Below are 17,973 nucleotides of genomic sequence, written 5' to 3'. Positions count from 1 at the left end.
GCTCATAACAACGTTAACCGATTTCGATGAAATTTTCAGCACGTATAAATTCACATAGATCTACAAAACGTATGCTTTAAATTTTCATCACAAGCCTAGATAAAAAAGTTGTAAACAGTGACCTTTACAATTTTCTTCGCAATTCCCACAAACTGCAATCGTTTCAAAATTTTTTATACACGTCATCTAGTAAACTAATCTTTCTAACTTCTCAAAAAAACTCAAGTCGTTTGGCCCAATTTTTAAAAAGTTATTCGCGTAATTTGGACGGGCCTGTTCTGGCGACGGGGGTTTGGATAGGGAGTAGATACAAGCTGAATGGAGATATAAGACAAAAGTCTAAGGTGCTCTGGATGTCCTGAAAGAGGTGGCTTGCACTACGCTATTAAGTTAATAAGTTATGAAATATATTACATTAATACCTTTATTGAAGAAGAGCATATTCAATGCTCTTTGAATACATTATAAACAGTTCGTCCAACGTAAAAAAACGGATTAAGGTACGTTGTACAATAATAAAGATCGCCTTGATTCGGTAACCGAAACAATGAAAAAAAGATACAGAAAGTGTTTAGAATGTTATAAGGGTGTGTTTGAGTATTTTCTTAATAAAGGTATATGCTTAAAATATCTCATAACATATTCATTTTTGGTCTATCTTATCTTAATACCCATTTATGCAAAGTAACCAGGAAAAATGATTCAAGTAAAACTAAATACATATACGTTTTCATTTAAGAAAAGGTGCAACTCATAGATTTTCTTATAGAAAATAGACCTTTAAACCACTCAACTTTTTTTTCTACAATTTTGTTCTGCTTGTAATTAAAGAAAAATTACGTGGTTCATCCTGTACATATGTAATTTAGAAAAGGTAATTTAAGGTTCAACTTAATATAAATCTTTATCAGAATTAATACTATTTATTTCAAAAATTATTTCTAATCGCCTGTAAATTTAACATAAAATTTTGTAATATATTCTTAGCAATTTTTTTTTAGAAAACAATATGATTAACATGTTAAGTAAAAATTGATATTAAATTTCAAATGAATCTCGAATTTTAAAAGCTAATTTTACTGTATTCAGGACACAGTTTATAATCATACAAACTATCTCAAATAATATCGTATCCATCAAAACTAACAAATGATTAATTGTTTCTGTTAATTGATAAAGTAATCTCATTCTGTTTGTTTATACTTGTATCTATACATATTATGTAATTCAATCGAATACATTTTTCGCTCATACCACAGGTACTTGGCATAACGGAAAAAGAATTTTTCGATCAGATGGGTGTACACTTCGTAGGATTCGTTGGCCAGTACGGTTATGATCGTGTGCTTTCAGTACTTGGACGTCATGTAAGAGATTTCCTTAATGGATTGGACAATTTACACGAATATCTCAAATTCTCCTATCCAAGGATGAGAGCTCCTTCCTTTATTTGTGAAAATGAGACTCGACAAGGTAAAGAACTTTCAAATGAAACAGTATTTCTTTTTCATTAAACGAGATACGAAAATGTGTAGTTTTTAATATCTAATCCCATTTAGTTTCGCAATACAGTAATCTCTCTCTTATTGACCACCAGTTTGGATTCTTACATTGACCGAATACACTACCGGCCAAAAGTTTGGAATCACCTCCCACTTTTCATCAATATTAAATCTGCTGCTAATTTTTTATAGATTTGAAGTTTATCTCAATTCTACATTTATCAATTTATCTCATATCAATTGATTCGAATGATAAAAAATTCTCAAAGTCGCTGACTTTTTTCTGGAAATTTTTGTGTAAATTGCAATGCTCAGTGATTCCAAACTTTTGGCCGGTAGTCTACATATACATATACTGTCTGACAAACCTAAAGTGAAGCCTCTGACGTCACAGCCTAGCAAAATGGAGGCAAAATAGGCGGTTCAGGTAATTCCCACTACTCTTGGGTCTTACACTGCAGGCCCTTGAGGGGAAGTTGCGTTGTAGGTAAATGGTTTAGACAAACGAATTTGAGTCAGCTGTCGATAATGTAACACGCTGATAAAAGAACCTACGTTGGCGCGTAAGACATATTTAATAGCGCAGACGTTAATTTCTAAGCGAGTCGTACATAATAAATTCTTATTGTAAAGGAAGCCTCAGGAAATGTATTAATATTTTTTAACAATTAGAAAACTGAAATGTAAATATTTTTTCCTATTCCTGAATAATAAAAGTAGATTTCGGCGCATTAAAAAATTGTGAACATAGCAATAATCGCAGCTAAACTTTCAATTGCTAATTTGACACTATTCCCACTCATAGAATAATATTGAAAAAATACCATTGGATTGCTTGAATTTTAACCCATAAAATAAGCTTATCGAAATAATAGAGAAATTTTGAGAACATGGGATAAAAAAATAAAGTTTACCACGATGCACGTCGTTTGGCGTCGCGCAGACATCTGTTCGCCTGTATATGGTGCCTGCGCGACGTAAACTTAATTTTTTTTCGAGCGCTTGAAAATATCATTCCAGACACTATTCCCACTCATAGAATAATATTGAAAAAATACCATTGGATTGCTTGAATTTTAACCCGTAAAACCTATTGGCTGACTATAAGGGAAGACCTAAGAGTAACTGCGATAGCCTTATTCTATCCCTATTGACTTACTAACAACGAGCCGTCGCAAGTTCCCCTACATCTCCCCCTGTGCGACGTCAGAGGCTTCACTTTAGGTTTGTCGGACAGTAGATGGTCCTGCGCCTAGGGCTGCGTCATTGCTGCGCTTATGTTATCTCGCTCGCAGTCAGTCAAGCTAAGTGCGATAGCCTTATTCTATCCCTATTGGCTGACTATAAGGGAAGACCTAAGAGTAACTGAGTAACTAAGAGTAACTAAGAGTAACTAAGAGTAACACTTTAGGTTTGTCGGACAGTAGATGGTCCTGCGCCTAGGGCTGCGTCATTGCTGCGCCTATGTTATCTCGCTCGCAGTCAGTCAAGCGTGTAACGTTACAGGACCCGTTTCATTTACGAGATTTCAGGACTTGACAGTTCATAGTAGAAATATAACTTTTGTAATTTTACTTTTTTTATCTGCATTTTTTTTTAACATGTTGGTGAGATTTTTCTAATGAAAATGAAATCAAACACGATATAATTTGAACAACATTTACTTATTAATACTCATTGAGTGATTAATTTAATTTTATAATATATCGCTTGGAATGAATTACAAAAAGAAATTGCTAGAAAAATACATCAAATATCTGTACACATTGTCCGTCGAATGTGGAGGGAGTGGCAACGTTTGGTGGACAATATGAGAATCGACACACCGTTTGGTGGTCAATTATAGAATCGAGACACCGTTTGGTGGTCAATACAGGAATCGGGACACCGGTTGGTGGTCAATATAGGAATCGGAATACCGTTTGGTGGACTGTCTGGGGGAAAGGGTTACATTCGGGTAATTTATCAGAAGCTTGTAGCGAAGGTATATTTTGATAAAAATGACATATTTCAGCTCGGCAAATTTTTTGGTAAAGTTTAAACAATATTTTTTTTTTTCGGTGACCCTGGATGACAAAGCTAGGCCTAGAAAAAAATAAATTATGTAACAAAACAGGATCGGCTAGGACGAACCGCCCTCACTTTTTGTAAGACTTTGGACGCGTACTTTAATAAACGAAGTTTACACTACGCAATCACTGTCCTGTAGAAATATATATATTTGCAAAAACCGAAAAACGATTGAATATTTTGCGCCCACCCCACTTTCGGCTCCGGATATTTCTGACACAAGGAATCAAAAAATTATTTCGCTCAAAAATACATAATAGAAAAGTTGTGAATAAAAAAAAAAAATTTTTTTAAACTTTTCCAAAAACTTTGCTGAGCTGAAGTATGTAATTTGTGTCAAAATATACCTTTGCTACAAACTTCTGATAAATTATCCGAATGTGACCCTTTTCCCCAGACAGTCCACCAAACGGTGTCCCGATTCTATAATTGACCACCAAACGGTGTCTCGATTCTCATATTGTCCACCAAACGTTACCTCTCCCTCCACATTCGACGGATAATGTGTACAGGTATTTAATGTATTCTTTTAGCAATTTGTTTTTGTAATTCATCCAAAGCGATATATTATGAAATTAAATTAATCACTCAATAAGTATTAATATGTTGACTGCCACGTTGGTCACCTGCGACTAGAGATTGTTTCCTCGATATGGCCATGGTGGTCATCAGTGACTGGAGTGCCTCAAATGTTTAGAATAATAAAATAAAACAAATATCGTCAACTAAAAATTTTGCACGTCATAGCTAACTAGACATTACTTTAAATTAAAAAAAAAAAAACAAAAAATTATAAAGCATAATATAATTTTACGCTTAAAATGATGAAAATTTTCTTGTGGCCGCCTGAGAGCAACCTGTAAATCTGGCGTGACAGTCAACGTGTTAATAAGTAAATGTTGTTCAAATTATATCATGTTTGGTCGCATTTTCATCAGAAAAATCTCATCACTATGTTAACAAAATTTCGGAATACAAAAAAGTAAAATTAAAAAAGTTGGTGTTTAAATCGCTTGGTTGCCTTGACTCTCATTTCAACCTTCTCTTTTATTGGCTGTCTTTGTCTTCGTTCGGCAAACTGCAAAGCGGGCTGCGAGGCTCGGAAACAGTGTCCCTGATTCCTAAACTGTCCTGTTTAGGTTCTGTGCTGGTGGTCAATAAGAGAGACATTACTGTACTGAACAAAAAATTTGTTGTTTTATTTATCTTTTTGTCGTAAGTAAATATAAATAACAGTGAGAATTAAATATTAATAATGTCAAATGTAAAATACTTAGTTCTACAAAGGTTGCCAAATGTTTCTATCGTACTGCACTGTGAAAAAATTAATAAAGACATCCTGTTTCTTATTGGCCTTTTCTAAGTTGTATCTCGTATATGTGAAAGATAGTCAGGTTATTAAAAATATTGTGACTCATAATAGATTCGTAGTCTAAATTTACTTTTACCACTTCCTATTGCAGGCCTAACCCTCCATTACAGGAGCAAACGACGCGGATTCGTATATTACACGATGGGCCAGATAAGAGAGGTTGCTCGTCATTTTTATCACAAAGAATTACAGATCGAGTTGGTGCGTGAGGAGGTTCTTTTCGACACGGTACACGTCACCTTTCAGCTCACATTCGATAACAGGGCTTTCACGCAAGCTTCACTGGCAATGACACGTGAGGAGAAGCATTTGCCGATAGGAGCTTCTGTCTTGTTTGAAATATTCCCATTTTGCATCGTTTTCGGGTATGTTCAGAGCTACTTTATTTTTATACTTCAATGTAGGTTTTATTATACTAACAGTATTTTCCAAACTGCATTGTATTCTGAAAATTTACGTTATAGAGAATGTTAAGAAAAAGGGTAACCCACTTAAACAACGCATAGTACTCTTTAAACAGATTAAAAATTGCTTAGTAAACATAAGTTAAAATATCCATGTTGCCGGCAACAGATGAGATTTACCATTTAGAAAATTCATTTACTTTTCTTGAATGAATACACGGGCACTTTTTATCCTTTCCATTATTAGTCCGCTTTTAGTGCGGTGATTGTCGTTCAGGACAGCATCAACACTCCTACTTATCGCCTTGATAGCAACCTGAATGTCTTGCCGTTCATGCGTCGATCGCATGCCGTTTGTATGCTGCTTGCACGTTGACAACTAGGCGCTCAGTGCTGATAACGCGTTAGTGGCGAATAGAATGGACAACGCGAAATTAATCGAATTAGATCTATTTCTTAATTTCAAACTTCTATGTACCCAGTATTTTTTCTTCCTTTTTCTATTATCTTCCTCCTTACCAAGTAACAATGCTATTATAGCCATTTCTTTAATAGTAAATTTCGACATTTTTGTAAAATAGGCAATAGTTGGGAATATGGTTTCATATGTTGTCGACGTGTGGGCAGCTGAACGTTTTTGTGCAGGTACTGTGTTGTTAAATGGGCGATAGTGTGGTGAATACATATGTTGATACTGGTCTGGTGCCGGTTAGACGTTGTGCTGTTATGCTGCGTCTACATTGGCTAGAGCTGTTTGCGAGCTATTTGTGAGCTGTTCGCAAACAGCAGAGGTATCATATCCACATTAAAGCTCGCGAACAGTTGCAGAATTGTTCGCTGACTGTTTGCGGACAGTTCGTTGTAGACCCTGCTTATATGCACACGAAAATTTTGAAGCTTAAAAAGATGTCTGACGAAGATCTATCGGTGGCATCAGCTGCATGTTTCATAATAAAAGGAAATAGTGCTGGAAGAAAAAGAGAGTGTCAGTGCTGGCAGAAAAAAAATTTTCAAAAGAGAAGCGTTTCTGGTGGAATAAGTTTAATAAACGATTTATTCAAAAACGAAATAGGAAAGCCAAGCTTCTTAGCTTTACGACACGTCTAGATCCTTTGATGTACCGCCTACCGAGCGCACTCTGCTGCTCGCAGACGAGTTCGCTGTAACCTGCTTGCAATTCGCCGCAATTCCACATTGTCGGCGATCATGTCTCGCGAGCTGTTCGCGAACAGCAGTGTGGACACGGCATTAAATAGGCGATGACCTGTAAATTGCTGGCCATGGTCTTTTGACGTGCCCTATATTTATTGGTGTGGAGGGGCTTGCTTGTTCACAAGGATATTTTTTTAATGTTAATAACTAAGAAACGATGGTCAAGCGTAATTTTATTATTCTGGATTTTTGTTGTATTTTGTCTTCTAGAATTATCCCTTAAAATTTCTCCCAGGAGTGGCCGAACACTCTGTATAATTGTGTCCATCCGTGTATTGCAGTTTCAGAAGTGTCATTACATACTATTTGTTAAACATAGTGAAAATCTGTTAGCAAAATGGTGCTGATAAAACCAGCAAGTATTATTAATATGTTAATTACACGTAGGTACACCGTTACAAATTTCAAGTACGGTCGTCACACCTTCGAATCCTCGGGAAATAGCTTTGCACGACGCTATATTAGATATAATTAGAAGGATCATGAAAGAAGATATTCTAATTGAAGATGATTTTGCGGTGCAATTTGAAGATTCATATGTTCTGCACGAAAATTCAGTAATATTTGAATAAAAGAGGAGCCGTGCAGTTCTGGATAAGTGGAAAACGAAAACATCTTTCGTTTAAAAATGTACAAAGTCAATTTGGAAAAGTAACATCTTTATCTCAACTCCCTATGTAGGAAGTTAGTATGAACAAAGGTGGATGCTTACAGGATAAGAGAATTGCAGTTGTAAAATATGTACTTCAAAAATTTTAAATTGCTAATGAAAAAAGATGATAATTCATGATATTGATATTCGACGATGGGCTTTGAAGGCAAAAAATGTGATCAACTATTTGTTCAAAGCGGGAAATTGGTGGTTTTGGAATTCCAAAAGGTACAGTGGAATTGTGTTATGTAAGGTAATCAAATTTATTAAATAGTTAGTTTATGCAAATATTGAAGGATTACAAACAATAAGCAACGCCTTTGTGAATGATGTAAAATCCTTAATAAAGCATATTGGTGAAAACAACGTTTATAATGCAGACGAGAGTGGCTTTTAATTAGAAATACATTCAGGACGCATATTAATAGAAAGAGGTGTAAAAAAAGTTTAAGGTGCCGTTCAATCTTCTATCATTCTTTACTCACAATTACACAATTCTACTTGAAATGTCTGCATGTAGAAAGTTACTATGCTGAAAGTTGTTTATTGTGTTGAAAGAGTCTATCGCAACTCTAGGACCTCAGATATAGGAAATCCCCTTTAGATCAAAATATTATTATTTGATTTCCTGAAACTGACATTAACCAGCTATTTTCCAGCACACTGTGTACAAAATGTGCACTGTTGTGATGTGCCTGGAGTAAAAAGTATCTCTGTTTCGAAGAATTTATTGAACATTACCATTTTTGTAATGAATATAAATCATAGAAAATAAATGCCTATTAAACTATACAAAGACAAAAATATATATGCATATACAGGGTGTCCCTTAACTCCTCGAACATCCTGAAATGGGGGGGAACTGAGGTGACTCTGAACAACTTTTTCCTTTTCCAAAATCCAGTTTGAAGCTTCGTTTTTGAATTATTAACGAAAAACACTGGCCAATTACAGCGCGCGTAGAGCCCGCGCTCAGGGACGGCCGAACAGAGATGCACCCGCGCGAGCGAACAAATGCGTACGCGTGACTTCTCGGTTCTCGATAGCTGTCAAAAAACTTTCACTTTGCACTGCTGTTTTTATAAGGCTTAGAGAAATGGTTTTTGGCCGTCATTCCGACGTTTGTATAAATTTGTAAAAAAACTGCAATTAGTCTGTATCGCGAAGAAAATAGCGAAGGTCGTTTTTACAACTTTTTTATCTGAGCTCGAAATGAAAATCTAAAAAATACGTTTTGTAGATCTACGTCAATTATACACACGGTGAAAATTTCATCGAAATCGGTTAATGTTTCTGTGAGCTACAAACGGTTAAAGATGATGAAAATGGCACTATCACGACTTTCCGCGTAAAACTGTAATAAATCTGCAGATTCTTACATCTTTCGATGCCTGTTGCTTGTTTCTCCATCAACATATTTCGATGAAATTTTATAATTGACATCGATTTCCAAAACGTATTTTTTTTCTTTTTCATGAATAACAAGTAAGTCGTTTAATAACTGTGTTATTAACTGTGTTATCGTTTCTTTATTCCGAGAGGAATAAAGTGTTTTATTACTTATGAAAAACTTACCCATTCGTCCACGAATTAATCTGCTTCGACGGAACTGGGTCAGTTTGTCGATCCTGACCTATCCGAAACATCTGATGTTACGACCGTGTCGGTGAACTCACATGATCGTTCTTCGCCAAACGTCGCGCGGTCCGCGGGGAAAGTGTGGAAAAAAACAAAAGACGTCTCGGCGTTTTCGACGTCTTCTTTCGGCGTTCGACGTTTATTGTTGCGATGTCGATGTTTCTTGTGTCTGTATTAACGCTCATCGGTGAACTCACTTCCCCACCGTCCCTGAGCGCGGGCTCTACGCACGCTGTGATTGGCCAGTGTTTTTCGTTAATAACTCGAAAACGAAGCTTCAAACTGGATTTTGGAAAAGGAAAAAGTTGTTCAGAGACACCCCAGCAACCCCCCATTTCCGGGTGTTCGAGGAGTTACGGGACACCCTGTATATAGAAATAACAGTAACCATCTGTTTAGTATGGGTGACGCTGATACGTTTTTTTTTCTCAGCGTCTCGTCTATGTTTGTTTGATTGATTGCATAGCGACGTGCCTTCCTCGCGTATCAAAATAAAGAAGATTCATAATTAAAATAATATCTTTTAATTTATTACCATAATTCTAACACACACTTTAAGCATTCGAACATTGCAAAAAAAGTTCTAGAGCGAAAACAAGAGCAACTTGACATGCAAAAGTTGACTTTATTACAATGTTGTTCTACGCGACGGAATTCCACATATTTCATGCTGGAACGATTATATGCAAACAAATGTCCCATTTCAAATGCAACAGCAGATCGAGCCGTTACTAGTACAAACACAGCAAAAAATTTAGAAATCAATGAAAATCAGCGGGAGCTAATAGAATATTTAGTTAACGCGCTAAAACCATTGCAAATTGTAACTACTTTTTTTTGTAGCAAAGGTCATTCTTCAATTTCAATGGTATAAGATTATTAATTAAGAATTTAATTCAAAAACATTTAACATTGCAAGACGATTGTTGCGAGATGCGCCCTTTTTCCGACTCGGGTGTCGGAGTAACGCCGTGTTAGGTACGAGACTTTGGTCTATTTTCTACGAGTGTTGAAATTGTTCTTTTCACGGCGAGTGTTAAAAATGTTCTGTCTTTTCGGAGGACGATTCCTCCTGAGGGAGGCGCGATTTCCCTCTCTACGCTTCGAGGCTCCGATGGGGGTGAAGCACAAAATTTGACCTAATTGGTCGACTTTGTCTCCACCCCATGAGAGATAGAAACGAGGGAAGGGGTACGCGTACCACCATGCACTTCCGTGACTAACGGGAAGTGCTCGGTTTTCTCGATATTTTATGGCAGGGCCTGGCTGGTGTCTCGAGAGTTTAGCCCTAACGGCGCCATGCCACATGTGCCGAGACTTGACCGTTCGACGCTTCAAAAGGGACTTCTATTATTTTCGCGCCGTGTTACGACCGTCGAAGTCCTTGTCAAGGTTTACGTACCTTGCGTAAGAACTCCGACGGTGCATCTTTGGTGACATAGATGGGACCTACATGCACGATTGGAAGTAGGCCATTGAAAAGGTTTATTTTACGCATTCTTGGTTCCCGATATCCCCTTTGGAACGTCGATGGACTTACATCTGCAACGCAGATGTATATTCATCGAGCATGTACGAGCAGGAATTTAAGTGGTGAGAATTATTATTTTCTAGGAAAACTACAAGTGCGATGCATGATGGTATTCGTCCTTTGTTACGACGTAACAACGATAATGATGAAACAATTAATAAATTGAAGCAAACTATTGTTTCTAAACTTGTTCAGCGTTTTGGTCTTGATTACAAAAAACAATTTTGTAACTTTGAAGCATATTCTTTATTTTTTCGATTCAAGATACAAATATCTAGATCACGAACCCATACATGCAAGAGCTGTTATATGTACATATGTGCAAAAGTAAAAAGTTCACTTGAAGTTTCGTCTTTAAGTGCACCAAACATAAAAGAAAATTCATTCCGTACAAGTGCTTTACAATTTCTATACGACTTACAAGAATTACAAGTAAAAGTTGATTTAGTTGCTTTTGAATTGTGGAAGACGCAAAAAACTAAATATCCGTGAATCGCAAAACTCACAATGAAATGTTTAAACATACCAGCAACATCAGTTGCTTTCGAAAGATGTTTTTCAACTGCTGGGAACATTGTAACACCCAAAAGAAATCGATTGTTGCTAGAAAATGTAAATACGTTAGTGTTTTTGCATCAAAACAGAGATTTCATTGAATAAATTTTGTTTATGAAAATGATCGTTTAACTTATTTTTCCACCCACAACCTCGAAAATTGTGGTACCATAGTCTTCACATAGTAAATTAATACCAATGGTCTACAAATCACACGAATTAAAATGCGGATGCATTGTTACACGTGAAACAAATATACGTGAAATAGTACACGTGTACCCGTGTATGCAAAATGACACCTACTTCAATACGTGCGCATGAAATATGATGCAGCACAAAATATTACAATATATATTTCGCGTCGCTCTCTCCCGATAAACTAATGTCCGGAGAGTTCCAATAAAGTCGAGTGTGTTATAATTGTTGTGTGCACTTCGAAAGCTAAACGAGTTCTTTTCTTGGAGTGTCTATGTTCGCTCTTTTATTAACTAGGTGTGTGTTGTGATTGATGGTGTGAATGCGGAGGAGGTGGTGGAAGTGTGTGGTGATTGGTTTTTTCGGGATGCTTGAGGGGTGTCTGCCTGATGGTGTGGAAGTGGGGAAATTGTTGTTACATAGATTTGTTGTATTGCTGTGTACATAGAATTACTGGTGTCGAGGGTCTGTTTTATGGTCTTGACGCATGTGGTGTCCGGGTTTAGAGTCTTCGAAATTTTTGCTGTAATAAAGCAATTGACGGGCCATGTCGGCTAAGACTTCTCTTTACGGTCGTCGGTACTCCCGAACAAAATATATGTACATACATGTACACGTGCATTTTCAATACACGTTCAAAATCATGATCTCTAATTGGAACTCCTCAAGGACAACTTGGAAGACATAAACAGCCACGACTTACTAAAGTTTATCAAAGAAACCAAGCTATTTAATAAAGTATTATAATGAAAAGTACAACACTGCACTACCATCCTCCTCTCCATGGTGTCGCTAATAACCTGGTAGATGATGCGACCTTAAACTTTAATAAAAAAAAAATTACTTTATTATGTAAGGTTCTCGAGTTTTTATTTTGTTTGTTCTCACTAACAGAAGACGTGTCATTAAGTTGGAGTTTCTACAGGGCTAAATAGAAATAAGTGTCATTTGTAAAAGGACTTATAAAATATTATTTCTTAATTTTGTAACGCTTAGTTTTAAAGACTAAAACAGTATTTATATAATTTAGTGGACACTCTCGGCTGGAACAATCACGGTGCATAGGTATACAGGGTGTCCCGTAACTCTGGTAACACCCGGAAATGGAAGGTTGTTGGGGTAACTCTGAACAACTTTTTCCTTTACCAAAATGTTGCTTGAAGCTTCGTTTTTGAATTATTAACAAAAAACACTGGCCAATCAGAGCGCGCGCTTAACCACGAGAGCGTTGGCTCTCGACCGCGCTCGGTCGTGGTCGTGAACAAACGCATTGGTACAGCATGGGTATCGAGGGAAGCGTGCAGCAAATGTTACATCGTCTTAAATTAAGAATAATGTGGAATTATTCGTTATATTATGTTTAATTTATTAATTTATTAATTAAAATTCCGTTTGGTAAGTTTCGACATGCCTTTTTGGATTTTTGCAAGTAGGATGTCGCTCTACGATTCACCTTGGATTTTCATTGTCAAATGTTCGCAAAATTATGTCAGCATTTGTAACATTCTATTATCAGGTATACAGGGTGTTTTTTTTATCTCGAAAAATTGGAATATTTCGTGAGAGACTAAACCTATAAAAAAAAACAAAAGTTCTTTGGTATCGCTGATTGACAGCTATTAGGCTGCATGTTGTAAAGAAAGATTGAATTTCTTATCTCACCTTATGCTTCTCAATTTAGTGACATAAATAAACGAAATTTATTTCTATTTACCAATGTTTAACTAAAGGAAAATTTTCACCGTTCATACTGACACTTGTAACATTTGGTAACTTGAGAAGCATAAGGAGAAATAAAAAGTTCGATCTTTGTTTACAGCGTGCATCCTAATAGTCGTCAACCAGCGATTCAGGCTTATTTGACTCCTTAGGAACTCATCACCTCACGAACTCATGACTTTGAAATTTTCCCCCGCCACTCAACCTGCAAAAAAATAATTTGCACCATATGGTGTCCCACTTCACACCAAATAACTTTTGTTGAAACATTTTTTTGATAGGTTCAGTCTTTGACGAGATATTCCAATTTTGTGAGATAAAGGAAACACCCGGTATAAGCGTCAGTTTTCACTTGATACGGAACTGATATATCCATAGCGCGTCTGTACTAACACGGCAGTAATTAAAAAACGAAGTCTCAAACACATTTTTTTATTATTGATTTTTGTCTTATTCTGACTTCTAGAATTACCCCTTAAAATTTCTTCCAAATATTTTTGGATATACCGTATATCTAGGGGAAGAGAAGGCAAGATGGGTACGTTAAGAAGAAATTACTTTAGAACATTATACTAAGTTAAACACAAAAAAATAATTTTAGACATGATGATGTCCCATCTTCTCCCATACATGGAGCAAGATTATGTGCAACTATTTACACATGTCTTACATAAGCAACGCCTTCGTCCTCGTCCCCTTCACCGGTACATCGAAGAAATTACTTTAATTATTACTACTCGACAGAGAATGAGAACTCTCGATAGAGAATGACCTTTCTCTCCAACGTAGTTTAGAGAACAGTAAAAGCAGCAGTCGCCGTACGATAGCCCATATTTGCTTGCACATATTCTTCAACGGCTTTTCGCATCGACTCTTCGGACCAATTTTGTTGGCCTGTCTTTCTTTTGTAGCTCCGTAACATTCTGTCTGAAAATGATTGTTTATGGAAATGTCCCCGTCTTACTCCAAATGTAATATCGAAACTAACTGAATGATAACACTTTCATTTGTTTATGAATAACTTCCGCAAATACAAAAATAACTACTTTAAGAAACTGCCTAACTGATAATATTCAAGAATTAATACATTAAAAATGTAACTTACTTGCTGAAGTACAAAAGATAAAGAAAAATAAGATCAGAACTACGAGAAACAGAAAAATGGTCATTTTACACGCATAAGGACGTTACAAACTGACTGAGATTTTTGGCGCTGTGCAAGCTTCATGTTTTTATAGATTTCATAGTTCTCAAAAAGATTGTAGCACTCCTATAGAGAAATGAACACTAACCCTGTCTTGCTCCGTGACTCTATCTTGCCCCCTCTTTCACTATACAGCATGCCAGTTTTAAATGTCAACAAGTGATTATTTTTGCAAGTATCAGTGAATCCGTATTTCTTTAGTGGTAATAAGAGCTATGGTGCAGTCGTTTAACTATACGAGTATATTTTCCAGCAATCGATAAATAATACACGGATTTGCGAACAATACAATTCAGCGGAGCTCGCTGAGAGATTATCCACGTTCTGCAACACAAAATCGTGGAAATGTAAACGGTGCGAGACGTTGCAAAGGCGACGAGAATAATAATAACGCTGAAGCGGCAGCGGTAATGAAGAGTTGCGATGATTGTGAACTGGCGATGTTTCCGAAAGGACGGCGAATGAGCCGCTGCGTACTCTCGTCCGTTTTTTATACCTCGCCGAGGGATCGCCACCGACGATCTGGATTGGGGATTTTCAAAAAAATCCAGCCAACGGATCGATCATCGGTGAACGACCGCTCGGCGAGGTTATCGCCCTGATGACGTAATTGTTGTCAGTCAGAGCGAGACGGAGCGAGACAGTTCATTGCCCTGTGATGACGGTTGCCGGCATCTAGCCCGGACCCAAACATTCGGCTCAGTGTGTGCGTGAATGCGTGTGCCCGGGATTAGACGCCGGCAACCGTCACCGCGCTCGAATTATAACATCGATTGCTTTTGCAACAATCAGAAATGCGAAAAAATGTGTAAGCACAGCTTAAATGAATTTAACACAGGATAGTGTGGTATCCAAAAATGTATTAAACTATAGTTCGAAGCGACTGCTAAGTGTTTAACACAGGATAGTGTGGTATCCAAAAATGTATTAAACTATAGTTCTAAGCGACTGCTAAGTGTTCCGGTGTCCGTCTCGCTCGACGGCTATTTCCAGAGTGTCCTTCCCGCGTCGTATTCCGCGTTGCTCCGAAAAACCGTTGGAGCCCCCTCGTTCGACTTTCCGGGGAAAGGGCTTAGTTTATGGGACCCTCAGGTACCCGCGCGCTTTCTCTTCCTGGGTGACAAAGTCCAGGCCACCACTTCGCCTCCGGAATCTCGCATTTCTTATGGCTTTCTCTTCCTGGGTGACAAAGTCCAGGCCACCACTTCGCCGCCGGAATCTCGCATTTCTTATAAATGTTTCAAATAAAAGTTGTATGGTATCGAGGGGGACATATCATGATGATAATTGTTTCACGTTGAGACAACGTTGAAGAGTCCTGTGAAGGTCACGTTTAAATTTTTAAATGGAACCCTATACTTTCTATTGCATATTCTTGTAGTTAATACTGAGATGTATTCAAAACACTACCTACATATGTATATATTTTTCGTAAGCTGTTATTGAGTTATTGATTTTGTACATCATGGTGGTTCTAAAAAGAACCGATTTTGTATGTGCGTGTGTGTGCTTCAAAATAGTGTAATCTAAGGTGGCTATCCTTCAACATGTCCTTCATTGTTAAGAATGCAATCTGTGTTGGAATTGCTTTTCCACCTTCTTTAACATTTTAGATGTTATTTTTGCACATGCACTACTTATACGTTGGCGTAATTCCATTACACTGTCAACTGGAATGTGATAAACTATTTGTATTAGATACCCCCACAGAAAGAAATCGCATGACGAAAAATCTGGCGAACTTGGTTGCCATGATATTGACACTGTTCAATTCACTTATTTTGAAAATTTTCATTCAACCATTTCTTTACTGTTGACATATAATGTGGAGGTGTACCATTTTGTTGGAACCACATATTTCTTCTTTCTTTTAATTCCATACTGTCCAAAATGTCAGTTGGGTATGTTTGCAAAAAATGTAAATATTTTTGTCCATTGAGCATTTCGTCTAAAAAATACGGACAAACTAATTTCCGATTAAATATCCCACAGTACACCATCACTGAGTTTCGGTACTGATTGTTTCTTTCCAAGATCCAATATGGATTTTTCTTAGACTACATTCTATTAAATTGTGTACAGGTAACGCCGTTTGTGTGAAAAATGCATTCGTCCATTCGCATGAGGTAACGAATAAACTTCGGATTTATTATTATCAATTGTTTTCGTTTAGAAAAGCACCAAGGTCGATCGAGTAATCTGACCGCGGTGTACATACATACATAATGTATGTATTTATGTCCAGCAACGCTAATGTCGGTGCAGCAGCACGTAAACTTTGAAGGTTAATAACTCAACAATGGCTTACGAAAAATACATGTGTAGGAGTGTTTTGAATACGTCTCAGTATTAGCTATAAGAATATGCAATAAAAAATAGAAGATTCCATTTAAAAATTTAAACGTGACTTTCACAGGACTCTACAACATTATCTTAAAGGCGAGTCGGTGGCTCGGTGGGTAGAGTGTCGGACTCGTAGTCTGTGAGGGTCCCGGGTTCGAATCCTGGGAGTGGCGAAAAATTATCAAAGTGGTTTTTTTTTCCCTCATTACGAAGACAAGACCTACTCTCCGGATCACGGGGAGGCTGATTTCAATGATTTCCCATTTTTCCGGGAGATCTGCGAATTATTAGCCACCCAAATCGACCACCCCTACCCGCAAGGGTACTCGTCGCCGTAGCTCCTACTGACGGAGTATAGGGTAAAAGGGGGGTGGCCGGCAGACACAACGGTCCTCTGGGTTGCCAAGCCCGGTCGACCGGAATCACAGCCAGCCCACTCACTATAAAGGAATTGCCTCGGATGAATTTACGTGTGGACCTACAACAACTGACATGGAGGTGCCTGCACCGACCAGGCCCCGATGGACAGAAGAGAAGAAACGGCCATGATGCTCGCCAAGGAGGAGGCACACCTCATGCTCGAGGGAGAAAGATTTCTGAACCAAGCCCTGAAGAGGATATTTCAACCAAGAACGTTAGAGGCCATCAAAGGACAAAGGAGGAAACCTGCCTAGAAAACTATGGTGCAACGGTTGATCACGGAGCTGACAACCGTGAGACCAGCACCTGAGCCTCCACCTCAGGATACCACCGACGAGGACGATCCGATACTAGTTCATCTGACCAATCTCCAGACGCTAAGGGAAAATAGTTACCGACCAGCCGAACTCCAAGATATCGTAGATCACATAAGGATACGAGACCAGGAGGAATCTATACAATATCTCACAATCTACTTGCGGAAAATGCACCGACCACCTCAAGCCTCTAGGAAGCCACGTCGAGAAACTCCGAATCAACGGCCACAAACACGCAGGCAGTAGCGGCGCCACGAATACGCCATGATACAACTACAATGGCGCCGGAACAGGAAGAGATGCATGACGAATATTCTGGACGGACTAGGAAAAATGGAACAGCTCCCTCGAGAAATCATGGAGCCCTTCTGGAAAGAAGTGATGAGGGGAGCTTCCAGTGCAACGCCTCCTACATCTGAAGAATGCACCGTCGTCCATACAGACATATGGGCACGGAAATTAAAGAGGCGATGTTACCAAGAGGTACAGCGGCAGTACCCGATGGGCTCACCGCGAAACAACTTAGAGCCATACCTATGGGCATCCTCATAAGAATATTCAACATTATACTGTTCTGTTGGCGACTACCACTGCACAGCAAGAACAGTATTCCTACCAAAAATCACGGATGCTAGGGAACCGGGGGACTTCAGACCAGTAACAGTTCCACCGGTGATGACTAGATGCCTCCACAAAATACTGGCCACCAGAACAACTGCCGCAATCAAAGTGGATGACAGACAAAGAGCATTTAGAGCCACTGACGGATATAGGGATAACACCTTCCTACTTGATTTGGTTCTGAAGTACCACCACAACCGGTTCAAGGACCTGTATCT

General features: G+C 38.1%; 1 protein-coding gene across 1 annotated transcript in view; it reads left to right on the top strand.

Annotated features, from left to right (window-relative positions):
• LOC108573023 (soluble guanylate cyclase 88E) overlaps positions 1 to 17,973 on the top strand; it is a 70,511-nt gene that overhangs the window by 5,969 nt on the left and 46,569 nt on the right. Inside the window, exons 2-3 of the mRNA XM_017935416.1 lie at positions 1,260 to 1,473; positions 5,036 to 5,309. Coding sequence (XP_017790905.1) covers positions 1,260 to 1,473; positions 5,036 to 5,309 — 488 coding nt within the window. The remainder of the gene's footprint in view (positions 1 to 1,259; positions 1,474 to 5,035; positions 5,310 to 17,973) is intronic.

The sequence above is a fragment of the Habropoda laboriosa genome, unplaced genomic scaffold (assembly GCF_001263275.1).
Source record: "Habropoda laboriosa isolate 0110345459 unplaced genomic scaffold, ASM126327v1 scaffold16, whole genome shotgun sequence".
Taxonomy (NCBI): domain Eukaryota; kingdom Metazoa; phylum Arthropoda; class Insecta; order Hymenoptera; family Apidae; genus Habropoda; species Habropoda laboriosa.
Note: the sequence above shows the minus strand (reverse complement) of the source record. Positions and strands in the feature narration are given on the sequence as shown.